Source organism: Ursus maritimus, unplaced genomic scaffold, assembly GCF_017311325.1.
Source record: "Ursus maritimus isolate PB19 unplaced genomic scaffold, ASM1731132v1 scaffold_13, whole genome shotgun sequence".
Taxonomy (NCBI): Eukaryota; Metazoa; Chordata; class Mammalia; order Carnivora; family Ursidae; genus Ursus; species Ursus maritimus.
The window spans coordinates 35,148,005-35,171,800 of NW_024423675.1; the positions used below are offsets into that span (position 1 = coordinate 35,148,005).

The window sequence follows — 23,796 nt, forward strand, 5'->3', positions numbered from 1 at the left end:
ATAAACCTTGACCTCCTGCACTCTGCACACTGAAGAGTTACAATGACCTGCAGTCAATATGGTATTACCAATTTAGTGGCACTATATATTTGATCTTCTTTGGTCTTGAATTTGACCATGAGGCAATCTTAAGAATAGAAGAATTTAATTTTTGAAAACTTAGCAGCAAGACTGTAACCTGTAGGGGCACCTGTGTGGCTCAGTTCGTTAAGCATCTGCCTTCGGCTCAGGTCATGATCCCAGGGTCCTGGGATGGAGCCCCCCCATGTCTCGTTGGGTTCACTGCTCAGTGGGGAGACTGCTTCTCCCTCTGCCCCTCTCCCCTGCTCATGCTCACTCTTTCTCTCTCTCTCAAATAAATAAAATCTTAAAAAAAAAAAACCCACTGTAACCTGTGTCTACTTGTGTCACTACTGTTTGATGACATGTCGTTTCTGCCATGAAATACAGAAAATATAGACAAATGCTGCTTGGTCACAAACTATATGAGCACATATTGAGCTGCTGAAGATTTGTTTCTTGCAGAATCCCGTCTTGCTTTTCCAATTTATGACCAATGTGTTGATCTAAGTCCAAAAGGACCTTCATTACTGTTTGGTAATGAGAGAAAAAGCCTATAGGTGGCATCCTCAGCCCCTCTGCCCTCCATTCACCCGGTCACCTCATACCATTTCCTTAAGATAACTCTTAAGGTAACTCTTAGCCTCTTCTACAAAGAAAGGGAAGTCTCTCTTTCCTATAGCACATTTCCGAGACATCCACCCGCTTTCCATCTCTGTAGCTTGATGTAGATCCGGGTTGTAAACATAGATCAGTGGGATTTCCCTTGGAAGCCAGTTACACTTGCAGGATTATGTCGATGCATACTTGACCCTAGTACCAATAATCATTGCCATTCCATCCAGCACTGTGCTTCCAGGACCCAGCCCTGATTTGTGTGTATTTTCAGACCTGTGAGCATTATGTGTCCGTACCTCAAAGTTTAATTTCTAATAGAGTAAAGGAGAGTTCCAGAAAAAGGAGTTCTCAACCATTTCAGGCTACCACTGCCATTTTCAGCACCCATGTGCACATCTCACTGACATTCAGAAATTCATTAAAAACTGCCTCTGAATTTAATATATTGCCCATACTATAAATGGAGAGCTTGTAATCCCAGAAGGCTTTATGTAATAGTTTTTAACCAAACTACTTAATTAACAGGCTGAGGGGCAAAAGTGCTACTGTTCTTCAGGTAAGAACACATTTCAAATGATACTTGCCAAGATTTTCCAGTGCTGGATATTTTCTCTACCCTTCCTAGCCTCAAATCACTTTCTCAAATACTCTCCAAATTCCAAACCAATACTAAGATGAGTTGAACAGTCTTAATTTTAGAATCTTCCAAAGAAAAAATAAACACACAGACAGCTGAGTTAATTTATAAAACACTGCTGCATTTATCTTGGCAGATTTCAGTTCTCTCCTGTCTAAGTCTTGCATGCTGACTCTCACTCAGCAATTCATGGAAGCAGCAAGTCATTTCTATAGATTAAGCACCTTGGGAGCCATTGAACAGAATAAGTTTGGTGTTTCTTCACACTTCTTGTACGAGTTTCTTTTCTCATACACAATTTACTTACTGGGTCTCCGAAACCTAAGTAATCCCTTTACTTTATACCCGAAGCAAATGGAGAGTCATTTTTACAAGAGCAATAAACGAAAGTGGCTGTGGAGATACTTTACTTGAATTGGTCTACACACTGAAGTACCTTTTTGTTAATACAAACCCTTCATATTGTAGCAAGCGGCTCCCTGAAATTCTAGGACTGCTTAAAATTATAGGACCAGGGACCAGGAGTCTCCCCTCCCCCATACCAGTTCCCTATTCCTGGGACTGTGCCAGCAATTTTGCAGGATTCATTCTGGCAACTGTTCTGGTGTAAATATTTAGAGAAATCCTTTCCATTAGAGATTAAACAAAGTGTAAGTAACTGTTCCTAAATGATAGATCTTATTAATGTTTGCAACAGCAGGCCTTATGCTGTCTGATGCACAGATTCCAATACACTGGAAAAGACTAAGGGTGAAAGAATCAAGACAGGACTTACATGTAACTGTACCTAATGTGAATTGCAAAATATTATTTTAAATTATCACTATAGAGACATGGTTTAATTTGCACAGAATGTAGGGGAAATAGTTTATTTAAATTGAAAATAATAAAAATTTGCTACTGGTGTTCTAATTGTTTAAAAAAGATGGGGGAAGCAGTGATTACAGATCTCTTTATCAACATGTTCAAAAGCAGTTCTTACTTATTTCTCCATGTTCCCTTCCAAAATAAAGTAATATATCTGAGGTCCTATCTTATATAAGCTCTTGTTTCTATATTATTATTTAAAGACCATTAAAAGGGATAATGGCTAGGCTCTGGTGTTTATATCAAATATCACTTGTTAAAATAGGGTGGTACCCTAGCCTCAAGGGGCCAAAGTTCCCCCATGTTCCTCGTCTGCGCCTTCCTGTTTGCATGGCATTTTCACGTATTTATATGAACTAGGGGATAACACAGCTAAGTAATTTAAAGCATCAGAGGCTTCATTGACTGAATTTAAAATTAATTTTACACTATTAATGATTACTATGATACTTAACCAAAAAAGGTGTATATCCTTTTGACTAGTTATTTTATCTCCCTGCCTTTGATGATTTAGGGCCTACGCTAAAATCTAAAAACCTTGAATTGTAATTCACTTCCTTTATTGGTGTCACTGTCTCAGATTTCTCATTAGTATATGCAGTTTGCTTTCTTTATAGGAGTGGGATTTTTTTTTTTTTTTACATAGGATTTTTTTTCCCCTGTGGAAAAGCACTATAGAAAAAAAGATACTGTGTAAATAATGTTATTAAAATATCTACAATGGGATTTTACTTTTCCTTGTTTTGCCTCAAATGTGTAATGACATCATTCTCTGCTGAGTCTTCACTTGAATCCCACTTGAATCCCAAATTTATTCACAATTTAGCAAAGAAACTAATAAAAAGAAATTTAAGGTAGAAGAAATGGAAACTTCATAAACTTAATTGCAGAAGAATATCATCTTTCTGATTGCCCTTTTTGGATCTAGATCTTCTGGAGTTTGGACTATAGTTCAAGAAATCCCACATTAGGGGGCAGATGGATTGATTTCTAAGAACATTCTGCTATATAATTTAGAGAAACCATTTATTTAGTCTATGATTCCATTGCACCCACTATAAAATGGGTCTCATAATCTTTTACTTATCTGAAAGCAAAAGACAGCTCAGAGTCCCCCCAACAGGAAAATCAAGGAGCTCTTCCTTTTCCTTCTTGTAGCATGCTAGTTAGATAGTTGTCAGTCACAACTTCAAGAATGTGGAGTTACGGCTTCAGTTCAAAAGCATGAGTTTCTCTTTATACTTTCATCGAGTTTTTTAGACCATAGTTTTTAAAGCTAACAAGTGAAAAAGAAATTCTAGTGGGAGAAAAATATGAGGAAAAGTTGAAATTAAACTTAGTCCTAATTTAAACAGCATAAATTCATTCAGTCAGCAGTGTTTTATTGAACATTTATTATGTGCTAAGATTACAAAAGTGAGCAAAGCACACATTAAACCTGCTTTTGTGGCATGTTACCGTGGTTAAAGAAAGAACATAGGAAGCTAGAATTAAACATTATTCAGCTGAAGATAAATCAGAGCTGTTAGATACTCTTTCTAAGCTGTATGACATTTCTTTTTAAGGCTTGTTTAAACAGAATTGGAAATTAATGAGATAGTTTACAACAAATGAGCCAATGCACACCCAGACTTTTCTCTGGAAAACAAGGATACCAGACAGCATGTGAGGATGAGGCAGGAAGGTGGAAGGAAGATCAACAGAAAACACTGGAATTTATTGGGCTCCCAGTATTATCTTGTCTGAAAATTTATGACCAATGAATAAGAGTCGTCATTTAGCATGACGTCTGTGACAATCATAGGAAGTATGCTATGCGTACTATAAACGTAGTTGGCATTGTTAGGTAAAGCTTGTAATGGAATGACATAGTTGGGCTGAGCAAATTTCCCTTTTCGGCACATTGACTAATTTCTATAGTTGAACTTTCATGCTAGTTCACTAACTGTAAGAATTACTTTTACCAAACAAATATTAAAATATTTTGTGTTTAAAAATAGTGCATTTTTGTCCATCTTACAGAGGCATTTTTCAAACCTTTTATGGTAACCCCTTGACCACTACATCCAGTCTACTTAAAGCACCACTTTGGCAAACAGGTATCAACATGTTATTTGGATTTCTTATGTAAGTCTGTTGATGACCTTTCTAACACCAACTGATAGCTTTAAAGATATCAGTTGCCAGAATTCAGAGCCTTGACATAGCATGATCCAATTCTTTTCTGTATGTTATTACTAACTCGTGAACGCTTTTGAGTAAAGAAAGGTAAATATCAGGTGCTTTTATCTGTATTATCTCTTGTAAGCCTCACAACAACCTCACAATATATTTTAACTATTTTATAAATGAAGAAACTGAGGCTCAAAACCATTAATCAACTGACCAAAATGACAGCCAGCAACAGCAGACGTCAGACTATACCCACATCTTTTGACTTAAAGCACAGCTTTCACGTTACACTCTGATTTTTCTCAAGAAGACAATGCCAGAGGAGGTTTAAATGAGGGGGAGTTCTCTCTACAGCTGAGATGGTGCTACGAATGGCTCCTTAGACAAGAAATGAGGTTGAGAGAGAGTAAACTGAGCTAACTGACAGAAGTGGTTACTCTGGAAGAGCAGTGAGAAGCCCTTACGCTGTTTTTAAAGCAGGGGCCCGATAAAATCTTAACTATTGTTCCTAAAAGATCACTCTGATTGCTAAATGGTAGCAGTAGTCATGGTTGGAAATGGAAAGATGTGAGCTCTCTTAGCTAAGGATGTAGAATCCATAGGGAAGAGACGTTGTAGATGAGGGTGAGTGGGCTCCTAGAATCCAGGCTTTGGCAACTGGATTGATGCATTTATGTCAATAGAAAATATCAGGNNNAGAGTATGTGTGGATTAGGTGTACAACATGTTTTAGTAGGTAGGAAGATTCTGGGGCGTAGTGTATGCAGCATAATCCCCTCAAATTACTTAAGAGGGGAGAAGAGTCCAGGGAAGTAGGTCAGCTGACTGCAGTCATTTTGTAGTGGACCCTAGAGCAGAAACAACTCCTGTGGCCATTCTGTAACACCAGAGGCCACACAGCAGATAGGCTCAAGAGATAGCCTTCCAGAGAAGTGTTCTGTGTGTCTCCTGGCAATCTCATTCTTACTTGTTTAATCAATGGTCATTTCAAAGGGCATTATCTGCTCGCTGGAACACCACTTATTTCAGAATCTCCTTATTTCCTTACTCCATGAGATCCAAATCTAAGTTGGGTCTAAAGTTACCATAACCTGTTACCCTAGTCTCACATGACTCATGATAGGGCACAATTTTAAAACAACAAACCAATTACACATACTCTCATCAAATACACTTGTCAGTTTTCTCATCAAATGTATTCTTATTCTATTCTTGGGAAGGTTAGATTCAAATCTGGCCCTAGTTGTTAAAGGATCCTTGATGCCCACTGTTAACTATAACATATCAATATAATTTTTTTTTTTAAGATTTTATTTATTTGACAGAGATAGACAGCCAGAGAGAGAGGGAACACAAGCAGGGAGAGTGGGAGAGGAAGAAGCAGGCTCCCAGTGGAGGAGCCCAATGTGGGGCTCGATCCCATAACGCCGGGATCACGCCCTGAGCCGAAGGCAGACGCTTAACGACTGCGCCACCCAGGCGCCCCTATCAATATAATTTTGTATGGCTTATGAACATTGTCTTATTTAAGTTTTTCAATATCCCCCTGAAATGGGCAGAGCAGGTTTTACCGTTCTCGTTTTATAGATCAAGCTTGAAGATGTTAAGTGATTTGTGTATTATCACAAAGCTAGTAAATTTGAGCAGAACTCAATCTCAAATTTCTGGAAGGGGCATATTCGTTTTGTTTTACTACAAGTCCGTGGCCTTTCCTGCATGACCAAGATCCCCATTTACCTCCTGTGAAGTTCCTCCTATTAGTATAATTTCTTTGGTGTTTGACAATAAAAGCATGTAAATTAGAGGAAATCTCTGTCATGGATTCGATTATTCTTCCTGGCCGACAAGGTGAATTGGTGGATCATTAAGGTCCTTTCCCTTTAAATACCGATATGCGAGTCCATGGAGAGGGAAAAGAGATGCTGCGGGAAAAGCCCGCTAAATAAGCCATTTTAAAGACTGAACAAAAATGCTTTCAAATCTAAAAATAAAATCTAAGCCCATGGCTCCCCCAAATAGTCCTTATAAACTAAAATAAGCTAAAAATAGAGACTTGCAGTGATAGACAGTTGTCCCTCCCTATCTGCAGGGGACACATTCCAAGACCCCCCAAGTGGATGCCTGAAACCAGGCGTAGTACCAAACCCTATACGTACTGTTTTTTTTCTACATGTACATACCTATGATAAAGGTTAATTTATAAATTAGGCACAGTAAGAAGTTAACAATAACTAATAATAAAATAGAACAGTTATAACAACACACTGTAATAAAAGTAATGTGAATGTGCTCTCTCTCTCAAAATATCTTATTGTACTGTACGCCCCTCCCTTCTTCTTGTGATGATGTGAGATGACAAAATACCTACAGGATGAGATGAAGGGAGGCGAATAACATAAACATTAGGCTACTGTTGACCTTCTAACACTGTGTCAGAAGGAGGATCATTCGCTCCCAAAATATGGTTTCCACAGATAACTGAAACTGGAAAGCAAAACCGCAGAAGGAGTGGGGGAGGACTACCGTAATATTCTGTTAATGATTTTAAAAAGACCTTTCCCATTTTGCTATTTCACGGTCTATCATTAGTATTTTTGTGAGATATAGATTAATGAATTAGGATTCTATGCTGAAATCAGCTCCCTAATGAAAATTGATCAGTGCACCTTCTGGTGATAGTGTCCAAACCAGCATGCCTGTTGGGGGTATGATGCAAATGAGCCATGTTGTGTCTCTTTCTGTTAACAAGGTTTTGGCTCTGTAGTCTCAGTGTAGAGTCATTATTTATGATGGACCACAGGAAAATCTGTTTTATCCAGTGAGGAAGGCAGAAAACCAGAGGAATAACCGGCAGGTGTCTTTGCTCCTACTCTGGGCAGTTTTCATGACTAACTTTCCAGGTCCTGTCTCCACAGTGACTATCACCAGAACTGAACATCAGGGACTGATCTCAAACTCTGGAAAATGTAATCGGATATTGATGCCGTAAGAAACTAAGCTTAGCTCCAGCATTTTGGCTCTCTTTGGCTTTAGAAAGCTCTCGGATTCCACACCTAAATTCATACATGCTCAAGTGTGATGGTTGAAATGTTGGGTTAGAAGAATCCCCCCAACTTTGTTTTCCGAACTCCTATAACGCATGAACAATTCCTAAAATTCCATCACCTTTCAAAACCATAATGTTTCCTTGTTATCTTCACAGTGAACTCCTTAGCCTGCTATTTATGCTCCTTATGTTTGGTCTTAACTTTTGCTCCCCTTTATTTCTCTCCATAAATTTTATATTTTAGTAAAATCAAAAAACTTATAAAGAGTGCCACTAAGGCTAGGTGATTCTTCTTGTGAGGGCACCAAAATTCCATAAGTCTTAGTTTTTGATTTTGGAGGGCTTTATTTTTTATAAAATGAAGGAATTTATTTGTTCTTTATGATTTATTATGAACCCATCAATATGCCTAGTCCTGGGCTATCTCTTTTGGGTACAAAGGGAGAATAAGACAAGTTCAAGCCCCCAGAACCTCAATATAATCATTTTTACCTGCTTTTCTCCTTCCCTCAGTCACCCGTCCAGCTAGTTGAATATTTCTGAATCCCTATATCTCAGTTAATTACATCATTTTGTTCCTGGTCTCCCCAGCTAGAAATACCAAAATCAACATTTATTATGCCTTCATTTACCCATTTTTTTTTATTTACCCATTTAAAATTGATTGTCAGATCCTGTCAACCTTGCCCATTCTTCTTTGGAAACAACTTTAAAACCCATGCCCTCTTTTCGCATTACTCCCGTTAATGCTATTCTAATTCAGCTAACAGCAGTGCCAGGTATCAAATATAACATATCCTATTAACTCAACTTTTAGTTTCTCCTCCCCAGAAATTCTTCTCTTTGTCATCAAAGTATTTGCTGAAGACCAAATTAAATCCTGTCACTGATTTGTCTATAAACAGTTCCTTCAAGTTATATAAAAGATTAAATTCAGACCCCCACCCACTTTCCCATATTTTTGAAAATCCAGCTCAGATGTCAGGATTCCCAAGTAGGTGGTGCCAGGTGGTTAGTTGTCTCCTTTTTGCCAAGGCCTTGTACATAATATTTACCACACTGGCTTTACTTGGTTTATGGTCTCTTACCATACTTCAAACTCTTATGTTTTATCCATCTTTCCATCCAAAGCACCAAGCACTGTTTGACAAACTGTCTTAAGGAAAAAGGAGAAAATGTATTTGGTGTGCTCTATGGTACTAGAACTTCCTGAAAGACAGGCAGGTTTATGTTCAAAATGGGGAGATGTTTTAGGATGTTCATATGTAGAGATGCTATAAAATAATTACACTGGCTTCCCCTAAAACATAAGATTTGTTTTACTAGACATGATTAAATGGAGTGTTCTGGGAGGCTGTTTGAACTAAATCCCTCTAAACTCCCAAAGATTTACAATTCTATCAGCTAGAAGCTAATTAACTCTGTGGACCACAGTGTTCTCACCTGAAATTAAAGAGAGAAGGAAGAGCTCTAAAATCCTTTTAAATTCCACAGTTATATTCACCATTCTCCCAAATCTTCTTTATGTATTCATGCATAACGGTCTTGCTCCTAACACTGTCTTCCTCCCTTTCTATATGTCTAAGGTCTTTTCCTTCCCCATAACTTCCTGACTGCTCTCTGGCATCTTCACAAACCTCAGGCATCAGCAATTGCCCCTGCCTTGTCATTTCTGCTGTGCTAAATTTCTAGTCTATATATTTGTGGGCCTTAAAATATAAAAACACTGTTTTACTAACTGTATTGTCGGCTTCTTGAGTCAGAGACCATGTTTTGTTTCTCAGTCCCTACAAGAGTTATCACTGAATAAATACTTATTTGTGAAAATGGCAATGATGTGATATTAAAAGTAGGGTATCCGTATCACCTGTGTTGCATGCACCTGGAATGCTTCTTACAGATGCAGCTAGCTACCTGGGCCCACCTTTTCATTCCTGAATCAGAATCTTTTGGAATGAAACCTACGCATTCGCATTGTTAAAAAGTACTCCAGCTCAATTTTATACACAGTACAGTTTTAGAACCTTACTGGCAAAGACTTTCAGGTTCTCTATACCATTCTGGTATCATTTCTATGGCATGCCTTACCTCTTTCGGTCTGTTTGAGCAGGTCATTGTCTTCAGTGGGTTGCTAGAGGCCCAGAGGACTTCTTGTCCAGAATGTTGTGTGAGACCACCATATCTGATACTCACTAAAAGCTGTATCTGTGGTCCTTAAAAAGTAGCCTCTTTCTATGACTGTGAGTGAGTCCCTGGCTCTCCAAATTTCCCAAAATTTCCTGTGTTAGAAGAAGCATCAGCATCTGCCCTCTCTCCAGTCTCCTTGCTTGGAGGGTTTTGAGAGTCATTATTGACTAAAGCTTCACAGCTGCCTTGAGTAAGAGTGGAAATAGCATAAGGTTATAGTTAGTCCTTCTTGGGTAAAATGAAATGCTTTACACATACTGACTTGTTACAAGTGCCTGTAAGAGTGCTAGGTGCTTACATGTGATCTCATTTAACCCCCCCCCCCCCCGCAGTATCTATCAAGTAGATATTCCCATGTTACAGATGAGAAAGCTTAGGTTCCAAAAGATTGAGCAACTTGTGTCTAAACAACCAGACTGTGAGCTCCTTGATACAGATGATTGTTTTTATTCCTCTTTAGATGCTCACTCACAAGCAGTGTGTGGATGTTGGATAGTTTGTCTAAATGAGTAGCTGAATGAAGAGATAAATTTTGGTTATTCAGCTAGTAAATGTCAGAACTCTGTATGAGTCCAAAGCCAGTTCACCACCCCCCAGTCTCTGTGCTCCTCCGGGAAGTGTGCAGGACCCATTTCTGAATGAGGAGGTGATGCAGTAAACCACGCACGTGAAGTGCGAAAATGCGTCAAACTCACAAAGGTGCGTGTCAGCACCTTCTCCTCTGTCAGCAATTTTGTGAATCTAGGAGAAAAATCCACTTATTTTTTCTGCTCAGGATTTTCGATGTGACACATAAAGCTGGATTTATTTAATGGTATACCCACTATTTGCACATCTTCTTGTGCCTGTTAAAATACCGCAAGTCTTTCGCCTGCTGTTTGCTTATGCTAAGACTTCAGCCATCAGATATGCTACTTTAGCATGCTATGTGGCAAGAAGATCCAAGTTTATTCATAATATAACAAAGCAGAGTTTGTTTTTAGCACAAACTGAAGTTTGTTTCGTTCAAGAATGCAAACTGAGTAGTTATGGAATCACACCCATGCAGATTCATTACCATTAAACTATCACATTTTCTGTTTATGTTGATTTCTAATTAATTCTCTCCTTTAAAAAAAAAAAAAAAAGGAATGGCTCTCTCAGCCAGACCAGAGCACATAATGATTCCCACTGTTGGATGAACACTGTTGGATCTGTCTCATGAAAAATGCTGTTATTACCACCCACTAACTCATCAACAGGTCCTGGCTCTCTACGGAATCTGGGTCTCCATTACTCCTATCCACTCCCTCTTGTCCTCTATTCACCTCCACTTGGGAACATGGCCACTTGGAAAAGGGGAAGCTTTCCCTCCCTTAGCAACAGCTGGAGATGCTGATTCAGTACCTTACATTTTACACCCGTAGCAGGGTGCTTTAACCTTATGATAAATTTTCGACTTGTGGTTAGGAAAAAAACACTATTTTTGGTTGTACAAAATGCTTTCTGTGCAGTGTCAACAGCAGAATCAACTATAGCTATTTGGTAGGACACAGGAAAACTAATATGGTTTTCACTACTTTTGAAGAATCAACTTTGGAATTAGCCCACAAGTTATTAATTTATTTAATGGAAAAAAGAATGTAACATAGAGATTCTAAAAGGAAGATTAGAAGTGAAAACTATAATGTTGTTGCTCTAAATTACCTAGACTTGGTCAATGTGCATCACTAATGGCAAGAATTCAGAAAAATATAGAAAAGATTATATGCGAGATTGCAAAATGTTTTATTTTTTATTCTCTTTATTTGTTCTTATGACCTCTTATGTATTTCATAATTTTCCTGTTTCTCTTTACCACCACCACTATCCCCCCCCCACACACACTCAAGGAAAAGGGAACAAAAATGTAAAACTCTGAAGCAAACTAGAACTACTGCTTGAGAAAGATAGGAGAAATAAAGGAGAAATGAAATCTTTCCAAGAGCAAAGAACATGTAGATTGATGTACACTCTCTTCAAAGATTAGAATCTGAATATAAATCTCTATGTTGTCGGGCTAATTAGAACACTCTCCTCTAATATAAAACATTGATAAAACAACATGTTTTCAAGGAATACAAGATGCTGGTTCCATTTCGTGATCCATAAAATTAACAAAAATTAAAGTGAATGATTATGTCAGGCAAAATGTGTTCTTTCCTTTCATTCTGATGTTCTCTTAGCAATGCAGAATCTAAATACACTTGGTATATAATCCCAGCTATTTACTTTGGTCCAGGAGGTTCTGTAGGATCTGGCTCTACCCTCCTTCTCTAAACTCATCTCTTAACCACTCACAGTGCTGCAGCCTCATGGGTTCCCCTTGCGCTCTTCCTTATGCCTGGTTCCTTTCCATAGCCTTAAAATCTTCGCACTTGCTGATGCTCTACCTGGAACACTCTCCCTCCCTTAGCTTTTCATAGTTGACTCTTTCTCATTCTCCAGGTCTCAGCTAAAGGGTGACATTCTAAAAGGTGCTTTCCCTGACCACTGTGTTTAAAGTAGCTCCCCACAGTTATTCCCTGCCTTATTCACTTGTTTATTTCACTCACAACATCCATCACAATCTTTAAGCATTTTATTGTTCACTTGCTTATTAACTGATTAACATCATAAGATCAGGAACTAGATGTCCTGTTCACTTCTACATTTACTACATCACGTGTAGTGTTAGGAACATAGGGAGTTATCAGAAATTTTTGTTGAAAACCTTAATCATGGTTTTTACAATGTGTATATGAGGCAGCCCGCTTTCATCTGTCTTTCATTTCTGGTCCTAATTCTGTAGCCTGTGGAGAGACAGAGCACAGCCATTGGCCACCAAGTTGGCATCTAACTACCAAATATTCATCATAGCTTAGATTTCAGGAATTCTATATCTGCCATCATTTGCTAGCCATTTTCATAATATTTTGAGCTGGCTTGATTTTAGTGGAAAGTCTAGCTAATTGCTATTTAATGTTAGGTCTGTTTTATTGCTGTGGTTTTATTTTAAAGTATTTATAGAATATAAATATTAGACTCCCTTCAGGAAATTATTATTCAGTAAGAGAAAGAGAAAGATTTTCCAAGTTCTCAAAGAAATAGTTTCCATTAAAAACAGTATGTTTCCCCACATAATAATGGTGGAGCCCTAACTGGGCTGTATTCAGCAGCTGGTGAATACATTCCTCTCTGAGACTTTAGGAATTTGGTGAACCCATTGGTGTGGGCACAAACTTTCAGAGTATTCAAGGTTGATTCACTGGGACAAAAGATGGGGCAGACTCTATTATCCTAACTGCTTCAGGTCAATTAATGTCTGTGCTACTGACTTCGGTAAAAGACCAAATAGAGTGTGTGTATCATGTGTCTAATTACGTATGTGGGCATTAAGTGTCTAATTATATATATACACCTATACAATATATACACATATGTACACACCATCAGATGCTATGCTGCAAAAATAGCAAAATCTCTGTATGTTTGTATGTATAAACATGTGGCTCTCTCAACAAATTACTAGTCAGAAATAATAGTGGAGGACTATGATAGGCCTCTGTTCATCCAGATATCATCATTTGAGAATGTAAAGGGGTCTCGTATACCAATAAGTAATTATATTCATTCAACCAGCTTTTGATATTGTGCAGTCTATACCTGACAAATGGTTGTGAAGATCTAGCCATTGTCTGTTCTGCCTTGGCTGCTTTAATTTATGAATAAATAAGAAACATTGACTCATAATATTTCTGGGGTCGATTCAACAGAATTTGAAAGAGACTGCCAAGTAATTCAAATTCTTAACATTAGATTTTTCTTAGAGTGAATAATGCCAAACATTCCAGAGGATCCATGAAATATCGTTTTCCATGACCATAACACTATATTAAACTTAGAAATTCTTCCATAACAATCAAGACCCAAGGTGTGATAGAAATGTGCTGTCCTTACTTAGGCAAGAAATAAGTCTACATTTCCTTTAAGTGAACAGATAACTGTAGTAAATGGTACCTAGAAAAACTTTTATTATTTTATTTCAAGATTTATTTCATAATTAAGCATCCTTACAGTATATATGATTTAAAATTTTATTCCTTTACCAGATATTTATAGGCACAGCTGACTTAAAATCAGTTGTACTTCCTGTTAAGTATTTACCTCTTTGGGATCTTTATTATTTTTAAAAACACAAATAAATAGCCTACCTTTCAAATTTACTGCCTTCATCTGTGCAATAATCAAAACTCTTTGTTGAGAACCCATTTAATAAGTAGCTGCCCTATGTAGAAGCTGGAAATTATCAAGAAAATTATGAAGACATTATCAAGACTGACTTTCAAGAAGCTTCCAATCAATGTGAACATCCTCATGAAAGGAGAGGACATGGAAGAAAGGACAGATGTCAAACTAGCTTTGATTACAGAATTCCACTGGCCTTTTATCCCTACCCTGCCCCTTAAGGTCACTACAGGGAGAAGAGCAGGCAGTGAATGTTGTGAAGATAAGAATGCTTTAGGAAGAATCTGGTCTTTAAAATATTACTATTAAAAATAACTTTTATCAAATTTGTTAATTTATCTTTTATTCTCCGAATTATAACTACATTACTGTCATGTATTTACTGCACTTACAGTAAACTTCAGTCAAACCTTTTATAAACCTAAAGTCTATCAAATTTTGTACTTCTGGAAATTCTCTAGCCACAAATAAATGACCATCAGAGGTAATTGGCAGCATGCAATATTGGGTTTCTTCCATGCAGCGATTTACAGTAGATGTGAGTATATTTGCAGTTGGGTTAAGAAGGGGATTAAACCAAGGCAAATTCTTGAAGCTTATATTTAAATTGTTACAGAAATGGAGCTTAGATGTCAATGCTACAATTGGTTTGGTATATCATAAACATTGAAGAGGACTAGCCAAAGATTGTGTATTTACCAAATGCTCTACCACTTAAAACTCTATGTTCTGGATATTTTATCAAAAAAGTTGAGGGGCATATGGGCGGCTAAGTTGGTTAGGTGTCCAACTCTTGATTTTGGCTCTGGTCATGAGATCAAGCCCCGAGTGGAGTCCCAGGTCAAGCCTCCTACCCCCTTTAGCTCCGCACTCCGCAAGGAGTCTGCTTGAGAATCTCTCTCTCCTTCTCTCTCTGCCCCTCCCCTCCAATACTTGCTCTTTCTTTCTCTAAAATAAATAAATAAGTATATCTTTTTAAAAGGTTGGATTAACTCGTGACAATAGCCTTTATGAACTGTTGCATCAGTTATGCATTACAAAATTATCAAATAGAGATATAGTAGGAAGGCTCAACAGCTAGAGAAATTGAAGTCACTCAGGGAGTATTGACAGTTCTGACATTGAAAATTGGTTTAAATTATGCATTAATATATACTCCTTTCATACTTAACCTTTGTATACCAGTTAAGAAAAGATGCTTTCCTATTTCCTAATTTTAGGGAAAGATACACTGATTTTACCACGTATTAGACACGTTTGTAAAAAGAAGGTCCCAATTTAAAGTTCCCATGAATTTTGCCCATTTTTCCACTCATATTTACCTTTGTTACACATCTAAAGTTTTCTTATATATAAAGAGATTGTTACCGGATATCAAAGATCTAGGTTCTAACCTTTGATGTAAACTTACTCTTTGTCTTACGGTTTCAGCATTTCTTTGAGTCCTAGTTTGAGGTTTCAAAATAAATCATTGTGATGGCCTCTGTCCTTGCTAACAGTAGTTACCATAGTTAATTTAGCTTGCTGTGAGATGCATGCTTTGAAAGCAAAAGTGGTATAGAAATACAAAGTATTGTTAAAAAACAACTGAAAATATGTCTTTTTCTCTTACCAAATGTCCCTTATTTTGGACTGTGTTTCCTTCTTCTGGCATTCTTCAACTCCTCTTTCAAGATGTCTTCTCTAATTAAGTAGCTACAGCCAGAGACTCTCATTTGCATCTCTGGCAACCATTACAATATTAAGTTCCATCTATTAAGAATCACATCCTGGATATTTCATAAAATCTGCAAAATAAATGATCCCAAGCAATTGTTTAAATTTTTAGGCTTTTTTATTTTATGTACTTGCCCTAGCACTCCAACTGTAAGCTTTTACTCCCCAGGGATCCCTCACCTTTTCTATTCACTGACTGGAACTCAAAACACACCTTCTCAAATCCTTTCTTGTTCAGTCCACATTTTGTTACTCACCATATTTGATTGGTTCCACCTCCTAAATATTCTTGGAGTATTCATACCTTCCCCACCACATTACACTGCCTTTACTATATTTTAAGCTATCATCAGTCTTTTACCTTGATCACTGTATGAGTCTTCCAGTTTCTATGTCTTTCATACTGCCAGATAAATTACCTTTCTAATACAAATGTGATCACATCACTCACCAGATTGAAATCCCCCATATCTACAGAATAATTTCCTTGGCACAGCCCACAAAGTGTTCCATAATCTGGATCTACCCTGTGCTACCAGTCTCTTTATATTCATCATTTCTCCATTAACCACTGTTTAGGCATCAGTTGCACTGAACTCATGCCAGTCTCCTTCTTGATGTGGATAATTGGGGTGTTCCCTCCTCTAGCCCCACCATGGCCACTTACATACTGATAACTTCAACTCATTTCCTTTTTTTTAATTTAAATTCAATTAGCCAACATATAGTACATCATTGAGTTCAGATGTAGAGATCGGTAATTTATCAGTTGTATATAACACCCAGTGCTTATCACATCATGTGCCCTCCTTAATGCCCATCACCCAGTTAACCCCTCGCCTCTACTCCTTCCCTCCAGCAACCCTCAGTTTGTTTCCTATAGTTGAGTCTCTTATGGTTTCTCTCCCTCTCTGATGACTTCCCATTCAGTTTCCCTCCCTTCCATATGATCGTATGCACTGTCTCTTATATTCCATGTATGTGTGAAACCAAATGATAATTGTCTTTCTCTGATTGACTTATTTCACTCAGCGTAATACCCTCCAGTTCCATCCATGTCAGTGTAAATGGTAAGTATTCATCCTTCCTGATGGCTGAGTCATATTCCATTGTATATATATATGTACCACATCTTTTTCCATTCATCTGTCGAAGGACATCTCGGCTCTTTCCACAGTTTGGCTATTGTGGACACTGCTGCTATAAACGCTGGGGTGCAGTTGCCCCTTCGGAGCAATACATTTGTATCTTTGGGATAAATACCCAGTAGTGCAATTGCTGGGTCATAGGGTAGCTCTATTTTTAACTTCTTGAGGAACCTCCATACTGTTTTCCAGAGTGGCTGTACCAGCTTGCATTCCCACCAATAGTGTAAGAGGGTTCCCCTTTCTTCACATCCTCGCCAACGTTTGTTGTTTCCTGACTCGTTCATTTTAGCCATTCTGATTGGTATGAGGTGGTATCTCATTGTGGTTTTGATTTGTAGTTCCCTGATGCCAAGTGATGTGGAGCATTTTTTCATGTGTCTATCAGCCATTTGTATGTCTTCTTTGGAGAAATGTCTGTTCATGTCTTCTGCCCATTTCTTGACTGTATTATTTGTTTTTTGGGTGTTGAGTTTGGTAAGTTCTTTATAGATCTTGGATACTAGCCCCTTATCTGATATGTCATTTGTAAATATCTTCTCCCATTCTGTAGGTTGCCTTTTAGTTTTGTTCAACTCATTTTCTAAGATTAGGTTTAAACCTTACTTATTCTATGGAACTTCACCACTAACACCTCCATTGCTCATATGAAATAATAGACCAAAAACATTGTTTGAAAAAAAGGTAATTTAGAAATACAAAATGAAGTCATTATTAGATGGAAAAGAAGAGGTGTGAAAAAGTAGAATTTAATTTTCTAACTTTCGGATCATTAGATTTTAAGGCTGAAAGGGTTGTTAAAATCAATCCAGACCAAAGTTTTCTGTGGTTTCCATATAAAAAGTAAAAACTCGCCTTAAGATGAAGTTTGGGAAATTTGTACCTAGTTGTGTAATACTGACTGTATAATTTGAGTGACCCTTATACAGCATTCAAGAAACAATCACTACTCAACTGTAAAAAAAAAAAAAAAAAAAAAAAAAAAAACCTAGAATCATACAATCTGAGCTTCATAGTCTCAACTTTTCCCACTTCCCACAGCATAACACTGACACCTTCCCAAAGAAATAAAGTTTGCCATAATTTGTGCCTACCCATATTCAAAACTTCCTGATTAAACACAAACAGAAATTTTCTTTGCCAATTAGGACAATTATGTCTTCTTTACTTTTTCAAAAATCTACTTTGCCAAAAACTTTTGTCTAAAAAGGCAAAATATGATAAGCAAGCAAGAAGAATATAGCACAATGTTATGAGTTGATTGTGTTAGATTTCATCAGTGAAAGTTTTTAAGAAAGAATTGAGCAAGGTACTTTGGCACATCCCATAATTTTGGTGGGAACTGTTACCAATTGTGGGACCTTTTATGGGGCCTTCTCCTGGAAAAGTTTCCAAACATCCATAACCCATTTTTAAAATGAAATGTATTTTAAGGTATATCAGTTTTTGAGGCTTTACACATATAAATCATGTCTATTTTCATAACTGATTTAAAGTTGTATCACAATTGACAAAAGTTTCAAGGTGCTTGAAATTACAATTGTGTTTCCTTTGAGCAGCTGCATTTCAGAGATAGAGAGAGGTTGTCGACCAGTCAAACCCATCTTCGTTCAAACTCAGAGTCACTTACTGCTCTGGGCTTGAAGTGATTGTCTTTCAAAGTGAGGTCCTCTTCTCCACAGGCAGTTCTTATGAGGTTTCACAGGTTTTTACCTATATCTCTCACATCTTAAAATGGACCAAACTAGCTTCTGAGCACAGGAAGCTCTCTTCCTACTTAAAATACATACACATTTTCTGTAAGTCTCCAATGCTGACTTACTGGCATGAAAAATGACCCTGTTACTTGGAAAACAGTGTTCACTTACAAGTCCCCCAGGTCCTATAATGTCTAAACCTCCTATGCCACTTTATATGTCCACCCCACCCCACAGAGGAGCATGTACAGGAAAAGCAGACTTCCCTTCCCCCACACATTTCCTCAGTTTATTTACAAAACGTCTTGGAATGAGAATGAGCTGCTTGTGGTTCCTGTGGCTGATTCAGGGATGGTTTCCTCTAGGCGGAGGATGCTGGTCAACCAAATGACCTCTCTGTAGCTAACCCTTGCACCCCTGTGGTAAAGCTGATTGGGCTTATGGGTACCCCCTTCTAACTAAGCCTGGTGGGATTTGTTTTTGTGGTAAAGAACTTAGCAAGAACCAAACATCACTCTGAAGTCAGACCTGATAATGGCAAGGCCCATCAGAGCCCAACCCCCCCACCCCCCACCCAACAAAAAAGTCAGAATATGCTGGGATGCCTTTGCATTCCTGTGCATCAACCTTTGTTTCTCATAAAGGTCACATTTTTCCCTTCTGGATTCCTAGAAGGACAATAAAGCTACTTATATTATATTTGAATACAGAATACACAAGAAGAAATCATCCCAAACACCAGATACGTGAGAGATGTACTTCAGTCAGCAGTTTTCCCTCAGCTCATATGTATGTGTTGATGACCAGTTAATAGTCATAAGAAGGTTTAAAGTTGTGAAGATCTTAAGTAAACATGAATCTTCCATATGTTTGTTTATATTTGTTCAGACTTGCTAATGAACAGTCTCACCACACACAGGAATACGTGCAGCAGTAGTCCTTGGTGTCGTGTCCTCACCAAATAATTATTTCTCTTGAGTAGATGGAACATGAAGACAAAAGAACTATAAGAATTCTCTCCCCAAAGATAAAATGTTGAACATTACAAATATTATAAATTATAATTAGTAATATAAATAACCACGTATGGTCACGTGGAAATATTGGTAAGATAAATATCACATTTTCATCATTGTATCAATTTGAACTGATAAATATAAAACTCCTGTGAGAAAAAATATTTTAAGAAAGCATGTGGGGGGTTCCAAGGAACTACATAGTTTCAGAATCAATTTACATTGGAGCAAAGAGTAGAACTGTGTTCTCTAATAGACCACAGCTGAAAAAAGATATCCTAGAAGGAAGTGTCCTACTCAGGTTAAGCCTTCGTCTATATTGTCATCCTTGCTTGAAGAAATTAGATGCGTGCTTTTCATCCATCACGTAAGTGACAAGCAAACTAATGTGCATTGATTTCAGTGCAAAATTACCCAATCTCCAGTCTTCCAGGGTGCTAGTTCAATGAGAATATTTTCACTACATGTGTGTGTGTGGTATCTATAAATAGTTTGAGGCAGTATCTTCTTAGTTTCCAAATTCTCAAATTCTGCGAATTTTTAAATTAAAAACAATATATATGTATTAAAGGGAACTACTAGATCATAGCAAAGAGAGGGGGAAATCCCAACTCATTCACCCATTACCACCAATTGAAAACTAATGAAACAAAGTGTATCTCCTGCCTAGAGAATGTCATTGAACTTCTATATTTATAATTTAACATTTGTTTTTGTCTTTCTGCATTTGTCCCTTCAGTGCATCCTAACGTCAGTCAAGGCTGCCAAGGAGGCTGTGCAACATGTTCAGATTACAATGGATGTTTGTCATGTAAGCCCAGACTATTTTTTGTTCTGGAAAGAATTGGCATGAAGCAGATTGGAGTGTGTCTCTCTTCATGTCCAAGTGGATATTATGGAACTCGATATCCAGATATAAATAAGTGTACAAGTAAGTGCTACACGGCATTATGTTTTTATCTCATCCTTGGGGACTTTCCAGATTTGAACTGGCCCCTAGCATATTTGTGATATTCAGTGTTAAGGAAATAATGATATTTACTTGATAATTAGGCTAAACCATACTTGGATTTAGCCCTCAGAGCAGGAAAATTTTCACCTATTATGAAAAGCACTCAAGTTTTGTGTTGTTTTTCATTGTAAAAGCAAAAACTGAGAACCTGGTTATTACTCATGAAACCTACAGAAAAGTACTATCAGCATTAATGCCATCTGAGTTTCCATTACTATCACAACATCCCAGTATTTAATGACTTAAAGAATAAATTCAGCTATTTTTGTTTCAAGAAGGATTCCAGTATAGCAAACGAAACATTTATCTATTTGTTGGAAATAAACGTTGAAAACACTCTCATATCCCCTCTCCTCTGGACCCTGAAAGTCTGCTCTCCCCCCTGTAGACCCAATAACCTTTCAGAGTCTAAATTCAGAAATACCGTTCCCCTGGCATACACCACATGTAGCCCTGCCTTCCTCTCAAACTCATCTCCTGTGACTGCACCTCAGCCACTTTGAGCTGACCTCACTGGCCGCCTTGCAAGATCTTCCCACTTCAAGGCCTTTGCAGTTACTGTTCTATACTCACCGTTCTGCCAGTTTGGAAAGCTCTTTGCCTACGTCTTTGCTTGGTTGACCCTCTTCTTTCATTCAAGATTTTGCTCATATGTCACCTTCGCAGGGAGGCATTCCATGATCAGCTTACTCACAATAAAAAACCTTTTCCCCTTTTCAGTCATTTGCCATATCTTTCTCCTACCTTTTATTGTCATCGTTATTCTTTCCAGAGCACTTATAACTCTAGAACCAGACAGCCTGGTTTCCAAAACCACTCCCTTCTGTGGTCCTGGGCTAGTGACATCTTTCTGAGCCTCGGTTTCCTTATCTGTAAAATGGAAATTATAACCCACCTCATTATAAAATACTTGCAGCAGTATCTGACTTATAGTAATCTCCATATGAGTCAACTGTTGTTATTTTTTATTGTGTCACCCCTCCTAAAATGTAAGCTCTGTGAAGTCCTTATCTCTCTTATATGCACTGCTGTTAAGCATATCTAGAAAAGTGCTAAGCACATAGTGGACAATCAAATATTTGTTGAATGAATGAATGAATAGACTCCCAAAACAGCCCAAAAGCTGTATCTAGTATATTTCATTAAAGCTCTGATGAAATGCTTTTTACTGTCATTTAATATAAATAGATACTTGGTCTTATAAACATTTTTTGCAGTAGGCATATTGCCAAAAACTTCTCATAGGGCTATCAGTACAATAATTTTGAAATCAATGGCTGATGTATATCAACTAAATGACTGGAAGAATCCATAATTCAGCTTGGCAAATTAATTTTGAATATCCTAAGTGTGTTTGACACAAAAGTCACATGTGCCTGTGGTGTAAACATACAGACCTGGACCAGCAACAGGTAACTGAAGATAATGAAAGCGTGTTTCTTTCCTTTTTTCTCTTTCAGAATGCAAAGCTGACTGTGATACCTGCTTCAACAAAAATTTCTGCACAAAGTGTAAAAGTGGATTTTACTTACACCTTGGAAAGTGCCTTGACAATTGCCCAGAAGGGTTGGAAGCCAACAACCATACCATGGAGTGCGTCAGTATTGGTGAGAAGGAACTCTAAGATTAATAGGGGAGGAGAAACACCTCAGATGATAATGTCAGTCTCCATGGAAGTACTGCTTAAAGTCCTATTTCACAGCTACCTGAGGGACTATTTGTAAGAGGCTTTCTTCAATCCTTCCTTACAAAGATACCATCTTAACAGAATTCACTCAGCCTTACCCAGCATGTATCACAGTATAATTTAACACCCCATGGGTGTTCCATTATTTCTTAGAGACTGTTGGTAACTGTTTCATCTATTCTGATCATTACAGATTTACTTTTTGTCATTATGATACAGTGAAGTTCTACTTCATGTATATATTTGGTCTTAAACTAAATTTCCACGTTAGGGCAAGAGTTGCACGAAACACCTAGGGCTAAAGTCAAGCAGGGACCAGTGTTGCTTTCCAAGGGGAGAAAGCATTCTCTGGATATAGCCCGTTGACACTCAGTAGATGAGCCAAAGATCTACAGAACTGGAACTGATAGAGTTCAAAATCTGACTTTTTTCTCTTGCACTGCTTTGCTGAAATGTCCTGCTTGCACAGGTATTCAGAAACAAGGAGACGATTTGGAACTCACTCAAACTGACAGAAAGACACAAGTCACAGGGTCTGATTAAATGCAGGCTGAATTTCTTGGAGGGAAGGTCCCTCAGACCAGTTTTCGTCTAAATAACAGATCACTGTCAGGCTCTATTTTCCCTCTTTTAAATGTTCCACAGCTACTACAGCTATGAGTTTGATGAACAGTTGGGGAGCAGATGCTAAACCAAATGAGAAAACAGCATACTAAATCTCAGAGTCCCCTGGGCAAGAGCTACAAGAACCTTTGATGCTGCACTGATATTGGCATGTGCACACTAATGTCCTCCTGATTCAGTACAAGATAGTCTCCAGGACTCCCCTGGGGTCCCCACAGATAGATCCATTAGAATCAAAAGTGCTAGAGTAATAACTCTAAAGTGGTGGTTTAACTGTTTCAGGTCCACAGGAAACACTTATTTCTAAACAAAGTTCATAGGAGAATGGAACAAATAGATGGTATTTTAAAGATAATTTCAGAAGCATCTGGAAAACAGCAAGCATGAAACAGTTCATGGCTCATTTCGGTTTAGCCTTTTTTCCCCCCCTTTGGTCAATAAAGACACAGAGAAACAATTTAGAAATAGGGTAAAATGTACATGAGAAAGCACTTCAAGTTCATCTCTTTGTAAGTCCTGAGGGCTGATGATTAAAGGTAATAAGTTCCAAACTGTGGAAGAAATAGGAAACAGTTCTGTGGAGTACTCACGGACAGAAATTCAGGATGAGTTGCAGAAAGTTTGTGGTATTTCTCTACCCAGGAAAAGGGACACATGTTTAGATTTTCTTAGTTGTTGAAAGTGTAGCATTCAGTCCTTGAAAGGCTGTTTATCTTAAATGTATTAATGCTCTCCTATCATAGAGCGCATTTAGCACCCAGCACTGTTAGCTTAACTAGTAAAGCTGACTGGTAATTGATACTACTATTGAGACAAAAACTATTTATTTTTTTTCTAAAGATTTTATTTATTTATTTGACAGAGATAGAGACAGCCAGTGAGAGAGGGAACACAAGCAGGGGAGTGGGAGAGGAAGAAGCAGGCTCACAGCGGAGGAGCCTGATGTGGGGCTCAATCCTATAATGCCGGGATCACGCCCTGAGCCGAAGGCAGACACTTAACCGCTATGCCACCCAGGTGCCCCGAGACAAAAACTATTTCTTAACACAATTAAATTTAAGTTATTT

General features: G+C 37.8%; 1 protein-coding gene across 1 annotated transcript in view; it reads left to right on the forward strand.

Moving 5' to 3' along the window:
• RSPO3 (R-spondin 3) overlaps nucleotides 1-23,796 on the forward strand; it is an 83,314-nt gene that overhangs the window by 11,811 nt on the left and 47,707 nt on the right. The window contains exons 2-3 of the mRNA XM_008691129.2: nucleotides 20,146-20,337; nucleotides 21,879-22,025. Of these exons, the coding sequence (XP_008689351.1) occupies nucleotides 20,146-20,337; nucleotides 21,879-22,025 (339 nt within the window). The remainder of the gene's footprint in view (nucleotides 1-20,145; nucleotides 20,338-21,878; nucleotides 22,026-23,796) is intronic.